This window comes from Sphaeramia orbicularis, chromosome 24 (assembly GCF_902148855.1).
Source record: "Sphaeramia orbicularis chromosome 24, fSphaOr1.1, whole genome shotgun sequence".
In the NCBI taxonomy this organism is placed as follows: Eukaryota; Metazoa; Chordata; class Actinopteri; order Kurtiformes; family Apogonidae; genus Sphaeramia; species Sphaeramia orbicularis.
The window spans coordinates 9,185,282-9,210,401 of NC_043979.1; the positions used below are offsets into that span (position 1 = coordinate 9,185,282).

Below are 25,120 nucleotides of genomic sequence, written 5' to 3' on the forward strand. Positions count from 1 at the left end.
ACCAGTATCATTTGCAGTTGTTTGAAAAATGGACTCCTCTACAAATGAAAGCAGAAAGTCTGTGGCTGCTGTGGCCGAGTTCAGTGCACTGACGGTCTGATTCTCCGGCCTGTCCCCTAAAACCGAGTCCAGCTGGTCGAAATTCTGGATTTTTTGCAGCTACGGTTGCATCCAAGCTGTCTTTTGAGGTCCCTGAAGTCCTTCCTCAACTTTTTTAGCTTGTTTAGAAGCTGGTCCAGGGTCCGGTTGTAGCTGGCAGCTGCCATCTCTCTCTCTTGAACACTGGCTTTGTTTGAGAAGCTCCCTCAAACTTGTCTTGGATTTCGGACTTGGATTTGGACTTGGATTTCCTTAGTCCACTGCTGTTTGGTTTTGGGATCCATGATTCTTTCTCTAAAAACTAAACTAAAAACCTGCTGGTTGTATTTTTTAAAATGGCGATTCATAGCTTTCACCATTCCTGTTTTATTCTGTAACCCCTGTCCACCCACATCATCGGCTCTTAGCTCTGGCCCCTGTTAAGCCTAGCTCAAAGTTGGTGCTAGCCTTGAACCTGTTTGGAACCACGTTGGAACTAGTTTGGCCGGTTCTTTGGTGGTGGAAAAACAAAGAACCAATGTGAAGTCAGGCACTGACTCCAAACTAGCCCTGGAACCTGTTTGGTATCTGAATCCGAACCAGCGCTGTTAGCTCATCCATCTTATTCACCAACAGTGTTGGGAGGAACGAGTCACAAAAGTAATGCATTATAGTAACAGTTTACTTTTTGGTGCTTTTGTAAGAAGCTAGTTAGCATGAACCCTGTGATCAGCAATGACAAGTTAAGTGTTAATGTGTTCTTTCGGTCTCATTTTTATAAATTTAATTTTGACTTGAATTGATCACAAAAAAAGAATAACTCAGTGCTGAGGATCCACACACCAAACAGGAAATGGATCCAGACATACCAATGCACATCACTTTTATAATCCTTGTAAAGTGATCCCCCAAATAATGGGCTGACCCTATACTAAGTGGGTTGGGTCACCAACAATGGACTATTGTTATCTAACTCTTAAATCAAGCAGACGTTTAACCCTATACTGACAGTGCTTTTACATCTTATCTCCTGTGGTTTACACTCCTATGTGGGCATATGTATTTAAGTGTGCTTAAGGTAAAACCTAAGTCCTGTGTTCATAAATCTGTCACCTTGGTATGTTGACCAAGATGTGACCCATACTATCTTAAGAACTTTATCTCTAACCAGTGAAACAAAGGAATCCTAACTACTACTGACTAATATGTGATTAAACTTAAGACTTCAGCTATCTAAATTAAAATAAAATTTCATAAGCTAATGTTTCTATGACAAGTTAGAATTCTTTATCAATTGCAGATTTATCTACTGGTGTCCTCGGCGCCGCACCCCCTGTTTGAAAATGTAAAATACTGAAAAAAAAATGGGCACACACCGTTTATGATGAGAGTCTGTACGTCACTCAAAAGTAATACAGAAGTCATGTAACGCATTACAATTCTGAGACAGTAATATTGTAAGGTAAAGAATTACTTTTAAAAAAAACAGTAACAAGTAATCCGTAATGTATAACGGTTTGGAAGTAAATTGCACAACTCTGTTCACTGGTGACCAAACATTTCCCATTATAATAGAAAGGAGACACGGCTTATACATCCTCCTCTCCACAAGCCTCCTCTGTCTCACCTTCTTTCTCTTCTGCCCTCCACCTCTGTATCCTCAGTATTGCATCCTGATTTTCTCCAGCCAGTAGGTCCGTAGCCAACATGCCAGCTGGCCTGAGAGCAATCAGCTGATCCCTGGAGTACACTATCTGTTCAGTGTGGAGTTGTTGCACCATGGCCCCATTTCTTAATGAGAGAAATAATCCTGCAGCAATAAAAAGGATAAAAATTCTCTCAACCCACATGTTTAAGAAGACAGATACTTAAAACACAATTGCAACTAAATACTAAAATACAGACAAAGAAAGTAAGTAAGATCGAGCCTTCACTGCAGCTGCCCCCACCCTTTGGAACTCACTCCTGCAAAAGCAGAACTTGGACTCAATACAAAACTTCAAATCCCTAAAAACTCACCTGTTCAAACTTGTATTTTCTTGAGCCCCTTTGTTCTCTTTGTTTTGTTTGGAAAGCGTCTTTGAGTGTCCAAAAAAGTGCTATATAAGTGTGATGTATTATTATTATTATTATTATTATTATTATTAATAATAATAATAATAATAATAATAATAATAATAATAATAATAATAATAGTAAGTTTAAAAGTATATGAAAAGGCAGGAGCGACTGAAACAGGCTGCATGCCGGTTGATGCATGTACACAATCAAGCTATCAAATTAATTAAAATAACATTTGTTTCCATTTAACGCAATTTAATACATATTTTTTTAACTGTTCAACTTGAAGTCTTCAGTCATTTTAATCTTAGGAAGAAAGTATACATGGCGACCTCACAGAAACACATTCACAGTATAATTTTATGTATAATATTGGTCATATGCGCATAATGTCACCCCATTTGAATACAATATGCTAATGAGCTCAGAATCATACATATAATCCAAAGCATCAAGGGCTCCTGTCCTCTGTGTGCACTGTTACTAATATCTGTCTCTACTGGTTCAACAGATGCTGCATTGGTATAATTCCCTTTATACTTGGTAGGATGTTTTTGTAAATACGGTGATTTCTGTACTGTTCATCATTTCTGTATGGAAGTTGAATTCTTGGTTAACAGGACAGATGCTGCTTTTAACCTTTGTACTGCATCACTGAATGCATATGATGTAACAAAAGCTGTTACTTCATATATATTATGTATTTTTGTTGCAGCTTTAGTGGTTCTTACAATGTGTGGAAACCTGCTTGTAATTATGTCCATCATTTACTTCAAACAGCTCCACACTCCAACAAACTATCTGGTCCTCTCTCTGGCTGTGTCTGATCTGCTTGTTGGAGCTGTTGTTTTGCCTTTTAGCACAATCCTGTTTCTTAACCCATGTTTTCCTCTGCAAGATATACTTTGCAAGATACGTGGCGGCTTTGACGTCATGCTGTGCACATCTTCAATGCTGAACTTGTGCTTTATTTCTGTTGACAGATATTATGCGGTGTGTCAGCCTCTGAAGTACAAAACCAAGATAAATGTTCATGTCATTATTATCATGATCTTAGTCACCTGGACGGTTTCTCTTGTTAATGCAATAAGTATAACTCTTCGTGCACAATCTCAAAAAACATGTCCTTTGTTCCAAAACTCAAATTCCACAATTATAGGAGCCTTTTTAGCATTTTACATTCCAGTTATCATCATGTTTTACATTTACATGAAGATTTTCCTTGTTGCTCTGAAACAGGCACGAAGCATCCAGAACACAAAGTCTGGAGCAACTGCCAGTAAGATGGAGAGAAAAGCCACCAAATCTCTGGTTATAGTAATGGGAGTGTTTCTTATTTCTTGGACTCCTTTTATTCTGTGTATTACCATTTCACCTTTAAATTATTCTTTAGTTCCAAAAGCTGTGATAGAAACATTTAAATGGTTTGGGTGGTCAAACTCAATGTTCAATCCATTAATTTATGCTTTCTTTTACAGCTGGTACAGATCTGCTTTTAGAATGATTCTTACTGGGAAAATATTTCAAGGTGATTTTGCAAATGCAAAACTCACTTGAAAAAGTTAAAGATGTGTGAATTAACAAAGAATGATCAACTTAGTTTTTCCAAAATGGATGCAGGTTATCTCTTTTTTCCATATTTGCTTTCATATTGTGCAATGTTCCAAATAGAAGAAGAATTAGAATACCATTATTTATATATTTGGATATCTGCATGTATATGTATTTACTGCATTTTAAAAGCATTTTCAATAATGCAATAATGATGTAAAACTCACACGACACAGTTAAAGATGTTTAAAGTGACAAAGAATGATCGACTCAGAGTTTTTTTCTTGTAGCCACTACATTTATCAGATGTGGCAAATTGAATGCATGTTTTGTCTTTTTCCATTTTTGCCTCAATAGTGTGTAATGCTTAGAAATATGTTCAGGGATACTTGAAGGAATGTTACTGAAATCATTCATATTTGTGGCGACCATATTTAAGAGCACTCTGCTTTACATTTAGTGTGTAATCTGATGACCTGATTTGTAAAACTCTGAATACATGTAGATGAAGCTTTATGCACAGACCCACAAAGTAGTAAAGAATTTGTCTAATTTTTTTCTGTCTTTTTTTTTTTCAGCCGAATAATTTAAAAAATTAAATGTGAGGTTCTTTTCCCCCTCTGCTGTACTTTAGTCATTTGAAGATTGCTAGAAAATGGTGCGAAATAAATAATAATAAATATTTTCCACTTATCTGTATTGGTGTTATGTTATGTTATGTTATGTTATGTTATGTTATGTTATGTTATGTTATGTTATGTTATGTTATGGTATGTTATGTTATGTTATGTTATGTTATGTTATGTTATGTTATGTTATGTTATGTTATGTTATACAAAATACATTTACTGTTGCGGATCCACTGATAAGGCTCAATTGCAGAGGAACAGACATGACAAAGTAAGGTAAAAAAAAAAAAAAAAAAGGTACATTTATCATACAATGAGAACTATACAGGTTACAGACTACAGTTGAAACATTGGAGTACAACCGGTAGTGAGGTAGAAGACACAAACTAAATACTCAATAAGGGAACACAGGATACAGGAGCCCTCTAAAGAGCAGGCGGAATAATGTTAGAATTATACTGTACAGTTGAAGAACATATTAAAAAAAAAAAAAAAAAAAAAAAAAAAACATTATATATTTAGCATTATATAATTAGAATGCAATATATTATAATCATGATGTGATTTCTGTATTTTTCTGATTTGCTCTAAGTTGTGTTTGAGGGTTAGAGGCTTCACGGGGTAGAATGGAAAACACAGACATAGGGACACAGATGGGTTAGTTTAGTTTTTAGGAGTGTGGATTGTTTATTGTTTTATTATACATAAGGAGAAGAGTTAAAGAGGTCTGTGGGGTAGGGACAGGGGGTGACAGCTGTAAGGTGGAGGAGGCACAATGTTATTGGTTGAGGCCAGAAAGACACAACAACCCATGTGTGACTATAAAGGATGAGGAAAAATGTTTCTCTGGGCTCTTGAGGACAGCTAGACAGAGAGATGGGTTCTGTGCTTGGAGAATTTATGTCTGTGGGCCTGGAAAACCGATTCTCTGTATCCTTGGGAGACCACAGATCTGTGTACATTTGATTAATGTTCATTAAATGATTCATTCATTGTTATTCTTAAATCCTGTTTCAGGTCTGTTTTATGATCAAGGTAATAACCAATATAACGGACACAGGGGATAGAGAATTGGAGTCAGATTTGTAAGTAGAATCCAAACAATAACTAACACTTGCATGTACCAAAATAACAAATCCATTATAGGGAAAGTCTAGGCAGAAAAGGTGAGTAACAATAGCAGATACAAGACTACTAAACTAAATAATTACATGGCAAAACTAGATCATGCATAAACAGGAATAAACTACAGTCTGGCTCAGGAGTAACAGGGACTTAGCTGAGGCTGAAAGTAGAAAGGGGGGTATGAAAGGTTGTGGCAGGAGATTGGTGGTGTGTGGCATTGATGTGTTGCTTGGTGGAGGCGGTGGTGCAGCAGCTGAGATCCAGTCGGTACTGTGGAGTCACTTCACTGGTTGAGGGAGGGAGTTGCAGGTGGATCCAGAACTCAGATGCAGATTCAGACAGCGGAGGCTTGGAGCAGAGGAGTCCAGGTGTGGGTATGAGCAAGCAGGGATCCAGACTGAAAGAGAAATAGAGCTGCATAATTTATCATTTGAGCATTGTCATTGCTATGTATGTGTGTGCAATAATCACATTGCAGGTCCTGCGATGTTGGAAGCAAATGAACTCAACACTGTGCGTTGTGTTTAACTTTCACTTCTGCGGGCAGCATGGTCTGCCCTTCCCTGTGCCCCCATATTTTTATGGACGGAAACTGGTCTGGACTCACCCTTGGGGATCACCATTTTATTGCTTCTTGGAAAAGACCATCATGCTGCCTCATCCCTTGTTTTTTTTTAAATTTATTTTTGAAACTTTATTTTTAAATTTAATGTTTTTAATTATATTTATTATAGTTGAATAAATTTTGTAATTCTTTTTAACAGTGACTCTTTTTTGGTTTTTTTGCTTGCACTACTGCTCTCTTTCAATTTAGGTTTCAATATCTTGTATTCTAATTCGGCCAAACCTCCACTTATCATTAGAACAGTCATTTCAACTCCTCCTTACACACAGAAGGGGGTGAACTGATAAGGACTGACAAGAATTGAAGGACAGAAGGCTTCTCTGTGTCTCTCATCCTCACACACGAACTTTTCCTAAGACTCACATAACACACATGCATGCTCCCACCTCCCACCTCCCATCCTGTCTGCCCTCGTACTCTGTTTTTCCTATCAAATTCATTGAAAAAGTTCCACCATGTGACCGCATGTACTGTGTCTATATTGTATGGTGTCTTATGTATGTGCTTGCATTATCCTCTCTGTTCTTCACTGTAACTTTAGCTTCAAAGAAGGGGGATGTGGCAGCGCACCAGGTTGCAGCGGCCCGATCCCCTAACATCGAACTATATTTCGTTTAATGTACTGTACATTGTACTGTGCTGTCAGATGACAATAAAGCAATTCCATTTCCAATTCGCACCACTTGACAAAAAAGTGGACAGACGGAACTGAGATCTCCTGCTCCTGAGAGGGAAACAAAGGTGGGTGGTATCCTATTCAGTTCAATTCTATTCTATTTATACAGCCCTATATCACAACAAGGTTGCCTCACAGGGCTTTATGGAATCTGTTGAATATGAAAATGAACAACAGTCAAATAAACAGTGGATGAGGGAAATGGGCTACTGTCCCGGGCATCCCCCATCCTTAGATCCTCCTTCTCGGCAAGGAAAAACTCCAAAAACCCAGTGGGAAAAGAGAAACCTTGGGGAGAACCACGTTGAAGGAGAGATCCACTCCTATGGACGGACAGGCTGTAGATGAACCCAGGATTGATGGGCATCCATTTGCGGATATAGTTCCAGTCTTTAAAGATGCAGTAGGATGTGTACACATGCGGGGGTCCATCCTAAAGAACACTGAAATGGAGATGGACCAGAGGAAGCATTTGTCAAGGGGGTGGTAGTCCAGTGCTGCACGGCTGCAAAGATGATCCTTTTATACACCCCATGCAGCGTGGAACAGGTGAAACTGATTGGTAGTGGAGGGATAGATTGGAGAGGGAGGAGACAGCGGCCATACTGGAGCAGACCATGACGACATTAGTGAAGGAGTTGTGAGCATATTCAACCCAGGGAAGCTGATCACTCCAGGACATTGGGTTCTCTGAGACCATGCAGGGAAGGAAGACCTCTAGAGACTGGTTGGTGCGCTCACTTTGTCCATTACATTGTGGATGTAAACCAGATGTAAGACTGACGGTAGCTCCCAGTGCAGCACAGACAGACTTCCACACCTTGGAGGTAAACTAGGGACCATGATCTGACACAATGTCTGCAGGGATGCTATGAAGCCGGAAGATGTCTGGAAGAACCGGTCTACAATGGTTAAAATGGTGGTGTTACCTTGGGAGTGAGGAGCTGCTGACCTCGACTGGGGATGTTGTCGGATGGTGGAAGGAATACTTTGAGTAACTCCTCAATTCCACTGCCATGTCGTCCATGGAGGAAGCAGAGGCTGAGGTCTCAGAGGTGGACTTGTCCATCACCCAAGCTGAAGTCACTGAGGTGGTTGGCAAGTTCCTTGGTGGCAAGTCACTGGGGGTGGATGAGATTCACCCTGAGTACCTTAAGTGGATGCGCAGGGACTGTCTTGGTTGACATATCTCTGTAACATCGCGTGGCAGTTGGGGACAGTGCCTCTGGATTGGCACACCGGGGTTGTGGTCCCCCTTTTTAAGAATGGGGACGGGAGGACGTGCTCCAACCACAGGGGTGTCACACTCCTCAGCCTCCCGGGGAAAGTTTATTCCAGGTTACTGGAGAGGAGGATCCGACAGATAGTCAAACCTCGAATCCAGGAGGTACAATGCGGTTTTCATCCCGGTCGTGCAACAGTGGATCAGCTCATCGGGTACTCAAGGGTTCATGGGATTTCGCCCAACTGGTCCACATGTGTTTTGTGGATTTGGAGAACGTGCTCGACCGTGTCCCTCATGGTGTCCTATGGGGGGTGCTTCAGGAGTATGGGGTCCAGGGCCCTCTGCTAATGCCAGTCCGGTCCTCATATGACCGAATCAGGAGCCTGGTTCGCATTGCTGGCAGTAAGTCAGACCTGTTGCAGGTTCATGTTGGACTCCGGCAGGGCTGCCCTTTGTCACCGGTTCTGTTCATAATTTTTTATGGATAGAACTTCTAGGCGCAGCCAGGGGCTGGAGGGGGGTCCGGTTTGAGGACCACAGGATTTCGTCTCTGCTTTTTGCAGATGACGTTGTCCTGTTGGCCTCATCAAACCTGAACCTTCAGCCGAGTGTGAAGCGAGCGGGATGAGGATCAGCACTTCCAAATCCGAGGCCATGGCTGTCAACCAGAAAAAGGTGGTTTGCCCTCTCCAGGTTGGAGGGGAGTCCTTGCCCCAAGTGGAGGAGTTCAAGTATCTTGGGGTCTTGTTCATGAGTGAGGGAAGGATGGAGCATGAGATTGACAGACTGATCGGTGCAGCATCTGCAGTGATGCAGTTGTTGTATCAGTCAGTTGTGGTGAAGAAGTAGCGGAGCCGAAAGGCAAAGCTCTCGATTTACCGGTCAATCTACATTCCTACCCTCACCTTTGGTCATGGACTTTGGGTCATGACTGAAAGGACAAGATCCCGGATACAAGTGGTCGAAATGAGTTTCCTCCATAGGGTGGCTGGGCGCACCCTTAGGGATAGGGTGAGGAGCTCAATCACCAGGGAGGAGCTCGGAGTAGAGCCTCTGCTCCTCCACATCAAGAGGGGCCAGCTGAGGTGGCTCGGGCATCTGGGAGAGGGAAGTCTGGGCATCCCTGCTTAGATAAGCCTGGATAAGGAGAAGACAATGGATGGATGGATAGATACCATTGGAGGTGGGCAGGCTGGTCACGAAATCCACCGCGATGTGGGACCATGGACGCCTGGGAATGGGAAGAGGTTTTAACAACCCAGAACTGTTGTTAAAGATAGGAGTGCAGGTAGAACAGGCTATGACAAATTTTCGTGCGTCAGCTTCCATGGTGGGCCACTAGAACTTGCGTCGCAGCACCTCCAAAGTTCGGGTGACTCTGGAGGAGTTTCCCCACGGAGGACCTGGTAATGGACAAAATCAGGAGCAAACAGGCAGCTAACAGGTCCATTACCAGGGTCTGGGTGTAGCCTTTGGGCTTGGCGGACTTGGGTCTCCACCTGCCAAGTGAGGGCAGCAATGAGACAGGACTTGGGTAGGATTGTATAAGGTTCTCCAGAAAATTCTGTGGCTATAAACTGCTGGATGAGAGCATCAGGTTTAACATTATAGGAACCAGGGTGGTATGCCAGGGTGAAGTTGAAATGTGCAAAAAACAGAGTTCAGTGGTTTGGGGGGAGTTTAACTTCTTGGTGGACTTGATATACTTTAAGTTTTTATGGTCAGTCCAGACTATGAAAGGTTGTGACGATCCTTCCAACCAATGACAAAAGAGAGCCATCATTTTTGTCCATGAAGAAGAATCCCACCCCCATGGGAGGGGACGAAGTGTAATGGCTTTAGTACAAACACAGAATCCAAATGCAGAACTCAAACACCAAGAGTATGGTTCAAAAGATTTATTAATCACACACAGGTGAAAAAATATTATTAGTGACAGAATCTTGAGGATAATGGTAGGTGATATCCTCCTGTGATTCGTCCTCCGGATCGAGGGCGACAGCCCGTCTCCCCGAGCGGTGTTAGGGGTTTCTTTCCCGACTAGGGAAAAGCAAAGGGAGGTCAGGGACGGAAACAGGTCATGCACAGGCAGGCTATCAATCGAGCAACAGGACATAAGGACAAGGCAAAACTCACGTACCGGTAGTCAGGGCGAGAAGGTCAAAACCAGGTATCAGAAGAGGCAGACAAAACCAGACAGGGAGCAGGCAGAAGACGAGAAAACCGAGGAATCCAAAAACAGGTCAAAAACAGGCAGGCAAACGAACAAACGAGGTCAAAACGCTGGTAAGAACTACAGGAGTTACAAACTGGCGTCTGACAAGGGAAAGAGACAGGGTTTAAATACACAAAAGGGAGGGAAGACAACTAGACACAGGTGGAGCAAATCAGGGCGGAGACAGGTAATCAGGTTAGAGGTGAGAATGATCAGGGAACAGGAAGTAAAGACGACAGACACGACACATGAGGGGAAACTTAACAAAATAAAACAGGAAGTGACAAACAAAACATAAAAGACAGACAAAACCAGACTAACGTCTGGCTGCAGGTATGACACGAAGGGCATATGATGCCTGTAGCCAGGGAGTCCAGAGTGTAGTTATCCATTGCCACTTGCTCAGGTTTGGAGAGGTCATAGAGGTGGCTAATGGGGAGATAGTTGAGGGCCAGCAAACCAGAAACTCCCCCATCACAGGGAAACCAACTCTTTTGCTGGTTGCCGTGGGCATGATGCAATGAAGTGGCTGGGCTTGCAATGGCACAAGCAGAGGTTGGCCTCACTGCAGAGCTGTTTCTCCTGGGGGATTAATTGGGCTCGTCCAAGCTGCATGGGCTCTAAAACAATAAAGCTGTGACTGAAATTGGAGAGTCCCCTGATGCAGGTCCAAAAAGTCTGTGTGACAGCAAAAAGCAAAACACAAAAGTAATAAAAGTGGTCTCATTCTGAGCAAAATTGCTGCAGGATTTGACCCCATTAAAGGACTGATATTTAGCTTTTTAAAATAGAATTATACATTTTAAAATAATTTCTTGTGGTTTACATAAAATGTTAATGCTATGCCTGGGTCCAAATTCTTCTTTATTTAAACTCCACAGGCCCACCTTCAACCCTATTTCTAACAAATGTCACGAGAGGTTGTTTTGAGCGCTGGCCCTTTAAATCCAAATGCGCCATTTCACACCCCACCCCTCCAGGTTGTTGACCATGCTTTCTTTCCTGTTCAACTACTTGTGTTCATTAATACAACCACACAACTGAACATTTTAGGTAATCAGTTTGAAGCTTTGACATATTTTCAGTTTTTCTACAACCTCTGCTGCTGATAAACAATTACTGGGTACTTGGAGAAATGTTCGTCGAAAGTCTTGACATTATATGTGCAAATGTCATGACATAACTAGTTATAAAACATAAATTAAGCAGGAATTGAAATGGGCTGTAGAAATCCACTTGATTTTTGCTGCAATGAATATAAAGATGCTTTGCAGCACCTGGAGGGTACAAATTCAATCTTTTTGAACTGTTAGAGTCCCCAAATACACAAATAAAGGTACCAAAGACTAATAAAAGTGTGTTTTTATCAAAATATGACCCCTTTAAAGAAAAAACACAAAACATGCCAATAACAGATAGAAAAAACTAAAAATAAGAGAAGAGAGGTGAGAGTTGCCGTAACCTGCAGCTACTCATACAGCGCCATCTTTGATGATCTAGTGTCATAGGCTAAAACAGCTGGAACACAACTGAGCACACAAGAGGGGCAGAAAGATCAGAAGCTATAGAAAGAGGGAGTGATGCCATTCACCCACTCAGGGTACGAGAGGATCACCCCCCCCCCCCCTTCTGGTTTTTACATTCCTACTTCTGCTCAATGAATTTCATCCTCGGGGGGGGGGCGCAACCAATGTAAATAACAGGCAGGTTGTGACTGAGTGTTCTTACACCTATATCCTACATTACTGGCACTAATGTTCACCTGAACCAAACTGTCGGCAGTCTCTTTCGTGTAAGATCTGTTGTATAATAGAGGAATAGAACCCAGGAGTTGGACATTGAAAGTATTTAAAGTTTCAGTTTCGTTTCACACCAGCCAGGGCGTAAAATTAACTTTTTTACCTCATCTGCCATTGACTAGTGACCGGCCAAATAAAAATTACATGCCTTATTTTACTTAAAATATTGACCTTAGGTTTTTATTATGAAAATCCACCTTAAGAATCACTAAAAGAATACAGTTATGTACAGATTAAATTAGATTGCCATTTTATAAGGTTAAATTTCATTTCAAGGTGACTGCTGCATCATCATTTAATAAAAATATAAAAAAAGTGCAGCCTTTGACATTGACTGAGTGAGTCAAATGTCTGTCTGACAGCTTTAACAGGAAAATTATGTTTAACCCACAGGAAAAGAGAAAAGAATAAAAAAATATCAACTGGGATTGAGTCTAAATAAAATGAATTAATTAATTTGTCTAGAATGCTCTATGTATCAATTTTGTTTTAATTTTGTGTTATTGAGTAATAGTGGATACGATTTTTCAGGGTGGGACCGCGAGTACCTGACCCGAATACTGCCACACCGAGGCACGGACGAATCTGGCTGGCTGGCAACTAGGGGAGACAGGTGTCTCAATCTCGCCAGGTCTGGCACAGGATGGTACCGGAGGATGGGTGGGAAAAACCCCTCTGCGGGAGGACCTCCCGGCCTCAAACTGTAACTCGCACGCAGTGCGCAGGAAGTGGCCGGTCGTTCTCACATGCAATTCAAAATTTTCCATCAGCCACTGGCGGGTGTGTATTTTTGTTTTACATGTCAAATGAATTTTTTATCCGCCATCCGGCGGGTGTTAATTTTATGCTCTGATGCCAGTGTACACGTTGCCCGGCTTGCTTGCGTTCAATGTGGAGATGCGTTGCTTGCGTGCGTTGACTATGTAGGCAGCCTTACTTGCGGTAGTTATGGACTGCACCCCCATGTATATAACTGCTGCCTTTGCGCCCCCCCCCCCCCCACACACACACACACACACACACACACCACCACTCTGACCAAAAAAAAAAAAAAACATCCCTCCTTCTGTTTTTTGATCAATCACACCCTGGCCCCTCTGAAGTGACTATGAAAATAACCAGAAATCAGAGAATGTTGATTTACCAATTTATTCTGGGGAATGAGATAATTAGGAAGGCCACAGAGATTGTGGTTAATGGTTTGGGATTTAATGTAGTATCATTTTACTTCTCCCGGTGTCTGGCTGTGAGTGTCTACTAAAAGAGACAGAAAATGTTTGAACACATGTTATTTTGAAGAGCAAAGAAACAAAAAAATGTACAGACAAAACAATTAATTAATTAATTAATTAACCAGGGACAATGCACATTAATTGACATATATGGCACATTTGTGTTTCTGCTAAATTAGCTCACCAACACAATAACAAGCATCATCGTGGGGAGGGGGATAACACTGTAGATCCTGGTTAAAGGCCACACTGAAAACTTTGCTTTCATATTATGCAACTGAATACATTTTCATTGTTTCATTAATGTAACTTTTTAACAACTATTCAACTGTAAGTTTTCAGTGTTTTAAAAATTACGAAAAATGTTTATATAGAGACGTCACACAAACACATTCACAGTGTAATTTTATTCATGATGCTGAACATATGTGCATAAAATGTCATTCCATTTGAATACAATATGTTAATGAGCTCAGAATCATACATATAATCCAAAGCATCAAGGGCTCCTGTCCTCTGTGTGCACTGTTATTAATATCTTTCTCTACTGGTTTAACAGATGCTGCACTGGTATAAAATACTTTATACGTGGTAGGATGTTTTTTTAAATACGGTGATTTCTGTACAGTTCATCATTTCTGCATGGAAGTTGAATTCTTGGTTAACAGGACAGATGCTGCTTTTAACCTCTGCACTGTGTCACTGAATGAATATGATGTAACAAAAGCTGTTACTTCATATATATTATGCATTTTTGTTGCAGCTTTAGTGGTTCTTACAATGTGTGGAAACCTGCTTGTAATTATGTCCATCATTTACTTCAAACAGCTCCACACTCCAACAAACTATCTGGTCCTCTCTCTGGCTGTGTCTGATCTACTTGTTGGAGCTGTTGTTTTGCCTTTTGGCACAATCCTGTTTCTTAACCCATGTTTTCCTCTACAAGATATACTTTGCAAGATACGTGGTGGCTTTGACGTCATGTTGTGCACAGCTTCAATATTGAACCTGTGCTTTATTTCTGTTGACAGATATTATGCTGTGTGTCAGCCTCTGAAGTACAAAACCAAGATAAATCTTCATTATATTATTATCATGATCTTAGTCACCTGGACTGTTTCTCTTGTAAATGCAATAAGTGTTATTCTCCGTGCACAATCTCAAAAAACATGTCCTTTGTTCCAAAACTCAAATTCCACAATTATGGGAGCCTTTTTAGCGTTTTACATTCCAGTTATCATCATGTTTTACATTTACATGAAGATTTTCCTTGTTGCTCTGAAACAGGCACGAAGCATCCAGAACACAAAGTCTGGAGCAACTGCCAGTAAGATGGAGAGAAAAGCCACCAAAACTCTCGCTATAGTAATGGGAGTGTTTCTTATCTGTTGGATGCCTTTTTTTCTGTCTATTACCATTTCATCTTTAAATTATTCTTTAATTCCAATCGCTGTGATAGAAACATTTAAATGGTTTGGGTGGTCCAACTCAATGTTCAATCCATTTATTTATGCTTTTTTTTACAGCTGGTACAGATCTGCTTTCAGAATGATTCTTACTAGGAAAATATTTCAAGGTGATTTTTCAGATGTAAATCTCACTTGACACAGTTAAAGATGTTTAAAGTGACAAAGAATGATCTATTCAGAGTTTCTTTTCTTGTAGCCACAACAGTTATCAACTGTGCCATATTGACTGCATGTTTTTGTCTTTTTTCCCATCTTTGCTATCGATTGCGTGTAATTTTCATACAGTTATTTATACATTTGGACACCTGCATGTAATGTATATGTATTTACTACATTTAAGAGTGTTTTTTCAATTTATACGATGGATGAACTCAATGTAAAATCCACCAACTTATGCATTATTTTACAGCTGGTTCAGATTAGTTTTCAGAATGATTCTCACTGGGAAAATGTTTCAAGGTCATTATTCAGACTTTAAGCTTACAGAGAGAGATTTGATGTGATCATGATTGAAGCACTTTTGTCTTCCCATACTGCTTGACAGGAATTCTATTAGCAATATTAGTGAAATCATTATTATTTGTTGCTACCAGACTTAAGATTATTCTGCTTTCCACTCGGTGGGATTTGTAAAATTGTAAATACATGTGGATAAAGCTTTATGCACAGACCCACAAAGAAGTAAAGAATGTGCCTAATTTGTCTGTCTTTTTTAATTAAAAAAAATTAACTGAGGTTTTTCCTTCTGCTGTACTTTAGTTACTTGAAGATTGCTAAAAAACAAAACAAAACAAGGTGCTACATATATGGTGCTCTCTCTCTCTCTTTTTCTCTCTCTCTCTCTCTCTATACATATACATATCTCTATCTATCTATCTATCTATCTATCTATCTATCTATCTATATATATATATATATATATATATATATATATATATATATATATATATATATATATATATGTAGAGAGAGAGAGAGAGAGAGAGAGATGGTATACATGTATATATGTAGATACAGATGGTGTGATATGTTAATGTTAGAATTTGACACATAATACATTTAACCAGGCAATGGTCATAAGTCCTATCATCTTGCAGTAAGAAGGTTGAAGAGGGGGTTCAAGTCCAGATCCGACCACTTTGGGCCTTTTTGTTTTAAAGGGGTCATATTTTGCAAAACCCAAGTTTATTAGTCTTTGGTACCTTTATTTGTGTATTTGAGGACCCTAATAGTTCAAAAAGTGTGAATTTGAACCTTTCAGGTGCTGCAAAGCTATTTTTATATTCATTCTGGCGAAAATCGAGTTGAATTCTACAACCCGTTTTAATTACTGCTTAATTTGTTACATCTAGTTATGTATACATTCGCACATATAAGGTCAAGACTTCCAACACCATAATTGTTTGTCAGCAGCAGCGGTTGTTGTCCATACTGAAAATATGTCCAAATTTGAGCCAATTACCTAAAATGTTCAGTTGTTGGTTTAACAGGACAGAGCAGCATGGCCAACAACCTGGAAGGGGTGGGATATGAAGTGGATCGTGTGCATTTAAAGGGCCAGCGCTCAAAATGACCTTTCTCTTGTCATTACTCAAAAATAGGGTTGAATAGAATAGAATAGAATAGAATAGAATAGAATAGAATAGAATAGGCTTTATTGTCATTACTCCAGTTGTGCAACTGGTTCTGTACATGGACACGGAACTGGTTCTGAATAAGCAGATCAGAGAAAGCTTATTCAGAACCAGCACGGAACTGGACTTCCGAGGTCCATTTAAGTTAAACGTAGCTGGTAGCTGATAGCTGATGGTAGCTGGAAGCCTGGAGCTTGGAGGTCCGTACTGCGGCTTGGTGTACCGGGTCACAGTGGCTTAGTGTGACAGTCTGCAAGCCCGACAGGAGCCAGCGTTTGGAGCCTGCAGCCCAGCTTCCTGCAGGGCACAACGCGGTGATGTGGGAGTTGGGGTTGGCATTAATAAAGTCAAACAAAATTACATTCGCCAGCATCAAAGAAAACATAAACAGCAAAAGAGTACACGTGTATTAATTTATGGCTCAGTTCTGAGTATTACTCAGAACTAGATCCGAGGTCCATGGAGGTGCAGCTTAGTCTCCCGGTTTACTGCGGTTTAGAGCACCTCCAATCCCACAGGAGTTGGGGCATTGAGGGCACTAAGGGCTTGGAGGTCAGACCACGATTTGGTTCTGAGTTCTGCAAACCAAACTAGTTCCATGATCCTTAAACAGAACTGGTTCCTTAAACGGAACCGGTTCCGAGATCCTTATACGGAACTGGTTCCGTAAAAGGATCTAATATCTAATTCCGTTTACGGGACCAGGTCCGTTCAAGGATCCAGTTCCATTTACAGATCCTGTTCTGTTTAAGGATCTAAGAATCCAGTTCCATTTACGGATCTCGGAACCGGTTCGGGAACCATGCTCTAACCTACAAGTCCTGCTTAGCGCCCTCAAAGCCCTGGCTCCTGTGGGGCTTGGAGCTGCTCTAAACCACAGTGAACCGGGAGACCAAGCCACACCTCTACGGACCTTGGATCTAATTCTGAATAATGCTCTCCATCTGGACCGACCAATTAATACACATGTGCACTCTTCTGCTGTTTATATTTTCTTTAATGCTGGTGAATGCTATTTTAATTTACTTCATTAATGCCAACCCCAACTTCCACATAGCCATGTTGAGCCCTTCAGGAAGCTGGGCTCCAGGCTTCTAGCGCTGGTTCCTGTCGGGCTTGCAGACTGGTGCACTAAGCCGCTGTGACCCGGTACACCAAGCCCGGCTTTTCATCAGCTACCAGTTACGTTTAACTTAAACAGACCTCGGAAGTCCAGTTCCATGCTGGTTATGAATAAGCTTTCTCGGATCTGCTTATTCAGAACCAGTTCCGTGTACGGAACCAGTTCGGTTCAAGGATCTCGAAACTAGTTTCATTTAAGGATCTCGGAACCAGCTTCGTTTAAGGATCATGGAACTAGTTTCGTGTACAGAACTCAGAACCAAGCCATGCTCCTACCTCCAAGCCCCGCTTCACCCACATCAAGCCCTCCAAGCCCTCCAAGCCCAGCTTCTGTGGGGCTTGGAGGTGCTCTAAAACACAGTGAACTGGGAGACCAAGCTGCACCTCCATGGACCTCAGATGTAGTTCCGAATAATGCTCTCCTTATGGTCCGAGCCAAAAAGTAATACACATTTGCACTCTTCTATTTTCTTTAATGCTGGCGAATGTCATTTATGACTTCCTTAATGTCAACTCCAACTCCCACATCGCCGCGTCATGCCCTGCAGGAAGCCATGCTGCAGGTTCCGAACACTGTTCTGTGGCTTGCAGAGTGGTCCGCTAAGCCGCTGTGACCCGGGGCGCGGATCCAGTTCCGAGAAAAAGTTTTCGTTTACAGAACTCAGAACCAAGCCGGGCTTACTTTGACCGTAAAAAGATGACAAGCTGCATTTTACACCAATTATTTGGATGTATTGGTAGGATTAGTGGTTAAGAAGTTATTAAACATTTTAGACCAGTAGATGATTTTGGACTGTGGTGCTTTGGGTCGTTATGGGTTGCATAGAGACATTGTGTCATACTGTCATATTTTCCTTGAACAGTATGATCATAGAATTTTACGACATGTTTAAAGTTAAGGGGAAAAAAAATTTATAATGTAATATAAGGAATGAATCTTGTGCTGTCCATGGTGCTGAATCTGAGATCCTTAAACAGAGCTGGTTCCTTAAACGGAACTGGTTCCTTACACGGAACTGGTTCTGAATAAGCAGTTCCGAGACAGCTAATTGGGAACCAGCATAGAACTGGTCTTCCGAGGTCTGTTTAAGTTACACATAGCTGGTAGCTGATGAAAAGCCTGGAGCTTGGCGGTCTTTATTGCAGCTTGGTGTACCGGGTCACAGCCGCTAATTGCAACACTCTCGGAGCCCATTGCAGGGTGTGACATGACGATGTGGGAGTTGGGGTTGGCATCAATGAAGTCAAACAAAATGAAAACATAAACAGCATTTGAATGCAAATGTGTATTAATTTATGGCTCGGACCTGATGGAGAGCATTACTCAGAACTAGATCTGAGGTCTGTGGAGAAGCGGCTTGGTCTCCCGGTTCACCACGGTGTAGAGCACCTCCCAGCCCCACAGGAGCCAGGCTTGGAGGGCTTGATGTAGGCGAAGCGGGGCTTGGACGCTGGAGCACAGCTTGGTTCTGATTTCTGTACACGAAACTAGTTCCATGATCCTTAAACGGAGCTGGTTCCAAGATCCTTAAATGGAACTGGTTCCTCAAACAGAACTGGTTCCAAATAAGCAGTTCGGAGAAAGCTTATTCAGAACCAGCTCAGAACTGGGTTGACATTAATGAAGTCAATCAAAATGACATTCGCCAGCATTAAACAAAATATAAACAGCAGAAGGGTGCAAATGTGCATTAATTTACGGCTCAGACCTGATGGAGAGCATTACTCGGAGCTAGATCCAAGGTCCGTGGAGAGGCAGCTTGGTCTTCCAATTCACGGCATTTTAGAGCACCTAAATACCCTGCAGGAGCCAGGCTTGATGCAGGCGAAGCGGGGCTTGGAGGTCGGAGTGTCAGGATCTGTGCCTGTGTGACTCTCAGCTCCTCCCTCTTGGTCATGGTCTGTGCCTGTGTGACCCTCAGCTACTCCCTCTCCTCATCTCCCCATTATCAGACTCACCTGCTGGCGCTGCATGGCTGCAGCCAATTACCTCCAGCCTATTTAAGGCTTAGGTTTGCAGCCATTCAGCGCTGGTCCATTCCTCTCCTTCACCCACTCCATAACCCGGACATTCTGCCATCTTCCTCTACGGACTCTGACCCAGGTTCTGTGTTTTTTTTTTGTCTTCCTTTATGGACTCTGTCCCCGGTTCTGTGTTTTCCGTTGTTTAGTTTTCATTTTTGTTTAATAAACTTGTTTTTCCCCTTCAGTACTGTGCATTTGAGTCCTCTCTTTTCCCCCCGTTGTGAAGGAATGGACCAGCCATACCTGGACTCAGCCGGTACTGAAGGGACCCATTTTTTCGTCTCTCCGTGTTTTAGTTGTTTATCCCTGGTTTCATTACCCTTTCCTTAGTTCTCCTCCCGTGTTGTTTTTCTGGTGCGTTTCTGTCTCTCGTCTGTTTCCGCCTCGTGTTTCCAGCGTCCTGTTCCATGTGTGGACCTGGGCCTTCGGTGGGTCGGGGTTCTTCTTTTGTGTCTTTCGTTTCGTGTGTCTAATAGTTTCTGTGAGTTCATTAGTTCTGACCTGTCTGTCCATGTCAGTTTGTTTGTTCTGCCTGTTTTATTCGTTCCTTCCGGTCTCTCTCTGTCAGTGTGTGTGTATTTCTCAGTGGGTGTGAATTTTTTTAGTTAATGTGTGTTTATTGCAGTCCATGTGCGTTATATGTTCCCCGTGTTTTTTCAGTCTCTGTCTTCAATCTCTCTTTATTCTCTGTCTGCGGTTTCTGTCTGCAGTTTCAGTCGGCAGTTTCATCAGTTTCTCCTTAGTTCAGTTCTTTCCCTTCATGTTCTTCAGTCCCATTTCATCCTTTTCTTCAGTTCAGTACTGTAGATTGTCCCTCTGCCTGTCCGTGTCTTTGTGCCTGTCTGCCCATGTCCCACAGCTTGGCCTTAGTTCCCTTTTCCTTAGTACTACCCGGAGGCTAGTACGCCGTCTGGTAGTTTCCCCTCCTTGAAGTCCGGTTCCGTCTGGCCACGCAGCGTTCCTGAAGTCTGTTTCCGTCTGTTCGCGCAGCGTTTTGAAGTCTGTTTCCGTCTGTTCGCGCAGCGTTCCTGAAGTCCGGTTCCGTCCGGCAGCGTTCCTGAAGTCCGGTTCCATCCGGCAGTGTTCTTGAAGTCCGGTTCCGTCCGGCCACGCAGCGTTCCTGAAATCCGGTTCTGTCTGTTCGCGCAGCGTTCCTGAAGTCCGGTTCCGTCCGGCAGCGTTCCTGAAGTCTGGTTCCATCCGGCAGTGTTCCTGAAGTCCGGTTCCATCTGGCAGCGCAGCGTTCCTGAAGTCCGGTTCTGTCTGTTCGCGCAGCGTTCCTGAAGTCCGGTTCCGTCCGGCAGCGTTCCTGAAGTCCGGTTCCATCCGGCAGCGTTCCTGAAGTCTGGTTCCATCCGGCAGTGTTCCTGAAGTCCGGTTCCATCCGGCCGCGCAGCGTTCCTGAAGTCTGTTTCCGTCTGTTCGCGCAGCGTTCCTGAAGTCCGGTTCCGTCCAGCAGCATTCCTGAAGTCCGGTTCCGTCCGGCAGCGTTCCTGAAGTCCGGTTCCATCCGGCAGCGTTCCTGAAGTCCGGTTCCATCTGGCAGTGTTCCTGAAGTCCGGTTCCGTCCGGCCGCGCAGCGTTCCTGAAGTCCGGTTCCGTCTGGCAGCGTTCTCGTTTCCCTGTCTCGGCCTCGCTCTTCGTGTTCCCCTGTCTCGGTCTCGCTCTTCGTGTTCCCCTGTCTCGGTCTCTCTCGCTCTCCGTGTTCCCCCGTCTCGGTCTCACTCTCCGTAGTCCTGTCAGCCCAGTCTCAGAGCCCGTAGTCCTGTCAGCCCAGTCTCAGAGTCCATAGTCCTGTCAGCCCAGTCTCAGAGTCCGTAGTCCTGTCAACCCAGTCTCAGTGTCCGTAGTCCTGTCAGCCCAGTCTCAGTCAGTCAGAGTCATGGGTCCAGCCATAGTCCAATTCCAGTTGATGTCTGTAGTCCAGTCATAGTCCGGTCTGCCTTGTCTCAGTCAGAGTCATGAGTCCTGCCATTATTCAGTTCCAGTCAACGTCCTTAACCCTGCTAGAGTCCTGTCTGCCACTGCCCTGGAGATCCACGAACCAGGGGATTTTTCTATGTCCTGTTTTGGAGGGTTTCTCACGTCCTGGTCGGGAGGTTTTCTCCATGGTCCGGTTCGGAGGGGTTACAACCTCCTGGTCTGGAGGTTTTCCACGTCCTGGTCCGGAGGTCCGCCCTGAGGTTCTTTGGCTGTCTACCCGGAGGCTCTTCACGCCGTTCCACCGGGAGGTGCTTCAGCCTGCCTGCCTGGAGTTGCTTCATGCATTCCACCAGGAGGTTCTTCTGTCGGCCCTGAGGTTCGTCGGCCTGTCTACCCGGAGGCTCTTCAGCCGTCTGCCCTGTGGCCTTCCAGGCCATACCAGCGGGTGACTTTCCACACCGTTCCGCCGGGAGGTTTTTCATGCCCCTTTGCCAGGATCCCCTCTACACTCCAGGATGCCTTGGTCTCCGTAGGGGCTTTTCGCATCTCTGGGGACCTCAGGATGCCGTCCCTTGAGGGGGGGGTCCTGTCAGGATCTGTGCCTGTGTGACTCTCAGCTCCTCCCTCTTGGTCATGGTCTGTGCCTGTGTGACCCTCAGCTCCTCCTTCTCCTTATCATCATCATCTGACTCACCTGCTGGTGCTGCGTGGCTGCAGCCAATTACCTCTTGCCTATTTAAGGATTAGGTTTGCAGCCATGCAGCGCTGGTTCCTTTCTCTCCATTCCACTCCATAACCCGGACATCTATTCATCTTATCTACGGACTCTGACCCAGGTTTTGTGTGTTTTTTTTTTTTATGGACTCTGACTTAGCTTTTGTGCTAGGTTTCTGTGTGTTCCGTTGTTTGGTTTTCATTTTTGTTAAATAAACTTGTGTTTTTTTTTCTCTTCAGTACCGTGCATTTGAGTCCTCTCATTTCCCCCGTTGTGACACGGAGCACGGCTTGGTTCTGAGTTCTGTACATGAAACTAGTTCCATGATCCATAAACGGAGCTGGTTTTGAGATCCTTAAATGGAACTGGTTCCAAGATCCTTAAACAGAACTGGTTCCTTCAACTGAACTGGTTCCGAATAAGCAGATCTGAGGAGGCTTATTCATAACCAGCATGGAACTGGACTTTCGAGGTCCGTTTAGGTTAAACATAGCTGGTAGCTGATGAAAAGCCTGGAGCTTGGAACTCTGTACTGCAACTTGGTGTACCGGGTCACAGCGGCTTACTGTACTGGTCTGCAAGCCTGCAGGAGCCGGCGCTAGAAGCCTGGAGCCCGGCTTCCTGCAGGGCACAACATGGCGATGTGGAAGTTGGGGTTGGAATTAAAGTAAAATAAAGTGACATTGATGCTAACATTAAAGAAAATATAAACAGCAGAAGAGTGCACATGTGTATTAATTTATGGGTCGGACCTGATGGAAAGCATTATTCAGAGCTAGATCCAAGGTCCGTGGAGGTGCAGCTTGGTCTCCCGGTTCACTGCGGTTTAGAGCAGCTCCAAGCCCCACAGGAGCCGGGGCTTTGAGGGCGCTAAGTGGGGCTTGTAGGTTGGAGCATGGTTTAGTTCCATGATCCTTAAACAGATGTAATTCCGTAAACGGAACCGGTTCTGAGATCCGTAAATGGAACTGGTTCCAAGATTCTTAAATGGAGCTGGATCCTTATACGGAATTGGTTCCGTAAACGGAACTAGATCCCCAAACGGAACTGGATCCTTAAACGGAACTGGTTCTGAGAACCAAACCAACTTCACGCTCCCCAAAAGGAAGATAAATGTTCATGTCATTATTATCATGATCTTAGTCACCTGGACTGTTTCTCTAGTAAATGCAATAGCTGTAACTCTTCATGCACAAGCTGAAAAAAGATGTGCTTCATTCCAAAGCTCAAAGTTCTCTTTTATAGGAGCCTTTTCATCATTTTACATTCCAGTTATCATCATGTTTTACATTTACATGAAGATTTTCCATGTTGCTCTGAAACAGACACAAAACATTCAGAACTCCAAGTTGTTTCCTAAGTCTGTATATGTATAAGTCCTGAATGGTGGGCAGATCAGCACCAATAATTTTCTCTACAGTCCTTATTGTCCGTTTCAGTCTGTTCCTGTCCTGTTTTGCGGCTGATCCAAACCAGACAGTGATGGACGTGCAGAGAACAGATTGGATTATTGCAGTATAGAACTGGATCAGCAGCTCCTGGGGCAGGTTGAACTTCCTGAGTTGACACAGGAAGTACATCCTCTGCTGGACTTTCTTGGTGATAGTGGCTATGTTGGAAGTCCACTTCAGATCCTGGGAGATGGTGGATCTCAGGAACCTGAATGTTTCCACAGTAGTCACCATGTTATCATGGATTGTGATGGGGGCCAGGTTAGGGGGGCTACTCCTGAAGTCCACTGTCATCTCCACCGTTTTGAGCGTGTTCAACTGCGAAACTGCCATACAGTTCATGTACATTCAGAAACTAAGCCCTAGCACAATAAAATGACACAGTTAAGTGGACAGTTTGGGTTTAACATTTTACTGGTTGTTGAATCACTTAATAGGGAATAAATTTTAAATGAAGTTAACCATCATTACATATCCTTAATTTCTACTTAAAAATGATAGAACATGTATTTTCAACTTCTCATTCTTTAAACTCAATCACATCTAACTTAAAGTGTGATGGATGGTTCTTTTTCCATTTCTATTGCTTTATAGATGTCGTCCAGGTTCAACCTTAAAGTCAGACAGATTTAGCCAAATGCCTGCATTTAATTCGACTGCATATTACTAATAAAAGTATTTATATTCTACTTATATTTTGATGCCTTGTAAATAAACTGGCAGTGTTAGGTTCAAATGTTTTTTTATTAAAAATTGAAACAAAACAAAAGGTGCAAAAAAAAAAAAACAAGGTGCCTTGAGATTAAAAGGGAAATGAACATCTGTGAAAGATTCGGGCTTCTGGACCAGCTGGTCCAGGACAGCCAGTCTGGAACTCCATGGTCTTGGTCCCTTTTTCACATTCCTGCATGAAAAGTAACAAAAATGCTAAAATGAATAACAGAACACATGATGACAGATTCCTACCAGTGTGATGTGACATGCTAAATGTCTTACCTGGGCCGTTGTAAACAGCAGTACACGATGAACGAGGGCACAAACAAGCCCAGGTTCGGATTGAGAGGAGAGGCGTCCAATCCATTTCAGGTGGAAATCACAATACATAAAGAATAAATCAGTGTTCCACTCTAGGTGACAACACAAATACATTTAGTTGTCTGATTTAGGTTTAGTGTCAGACTGTTGACCTGCAAGCATTAGCCTTAGGTTAACCCGACTTTTGACTAAAACAGCTGATGTGCCACTGACCACTGTTACGACATGGAACCAACTAAACAGTGAATACTTCTGTGATATACAAACCATTGGTTGGTTTGGCAGTCAGATCCACTGCGACGGTTGTGGTCCTTTAGTTTCTTTTAATCCTGCATGAGTTTCTTCGGCTTTTCTCGTATTTCTTTAGGCGTGTGTCTTACATTTGGCTTTGACAGCTTTTATTCGAACCTTGCTAGTTTCGTGTCAGCGAATCAAAGTCTGTTTGAATTTCCTCCTCTGCAAAAACGCTCAAAAGAGCCTGGACCTCGTCATCCATCCACTTGTCATAGATTCTCTTTTAGTCCAATTTC

The 25,120-nt window shown here is 42.9% G+C and overlaps 2 protein-coding genes across 2 annotated transcripts; both read left to right on the forward strand.

Annotated features, from left to right (window-relative positions):
- The first annotated feature begins 2,733 nt into the window (after positions 1-2,733).
- Positions 2,734-3,696, forward strand: LOC115415601 (trace amine-associated receptor 1-like). Its single transcript, XM_030129230.1, has one exon. It carries the CDS (start codon positions 2,734-2,736, stop codon positions 3,694-3,696), a length of 963 nt encoding a protein of 320 aa, XP_029985090.1.
- A 10,162-nt stretch (positions 3,697-13,858) lies between these two features.
- LOC115415602 (trace amine-associated receptor 1-like) lies at positions 13,859-14,821 on the forward strand. Its single transcript, XM_030129231.1, has one exon. It carries the CDS (start codon positions 13,859-13,861, stop codon positions 14,819-14,821), a length of 963 nt encoding a protein of 320 aa, XP_029985091.1.
- Positions 14,822-25,120: the final 10,299 nt, after the last annotated feature.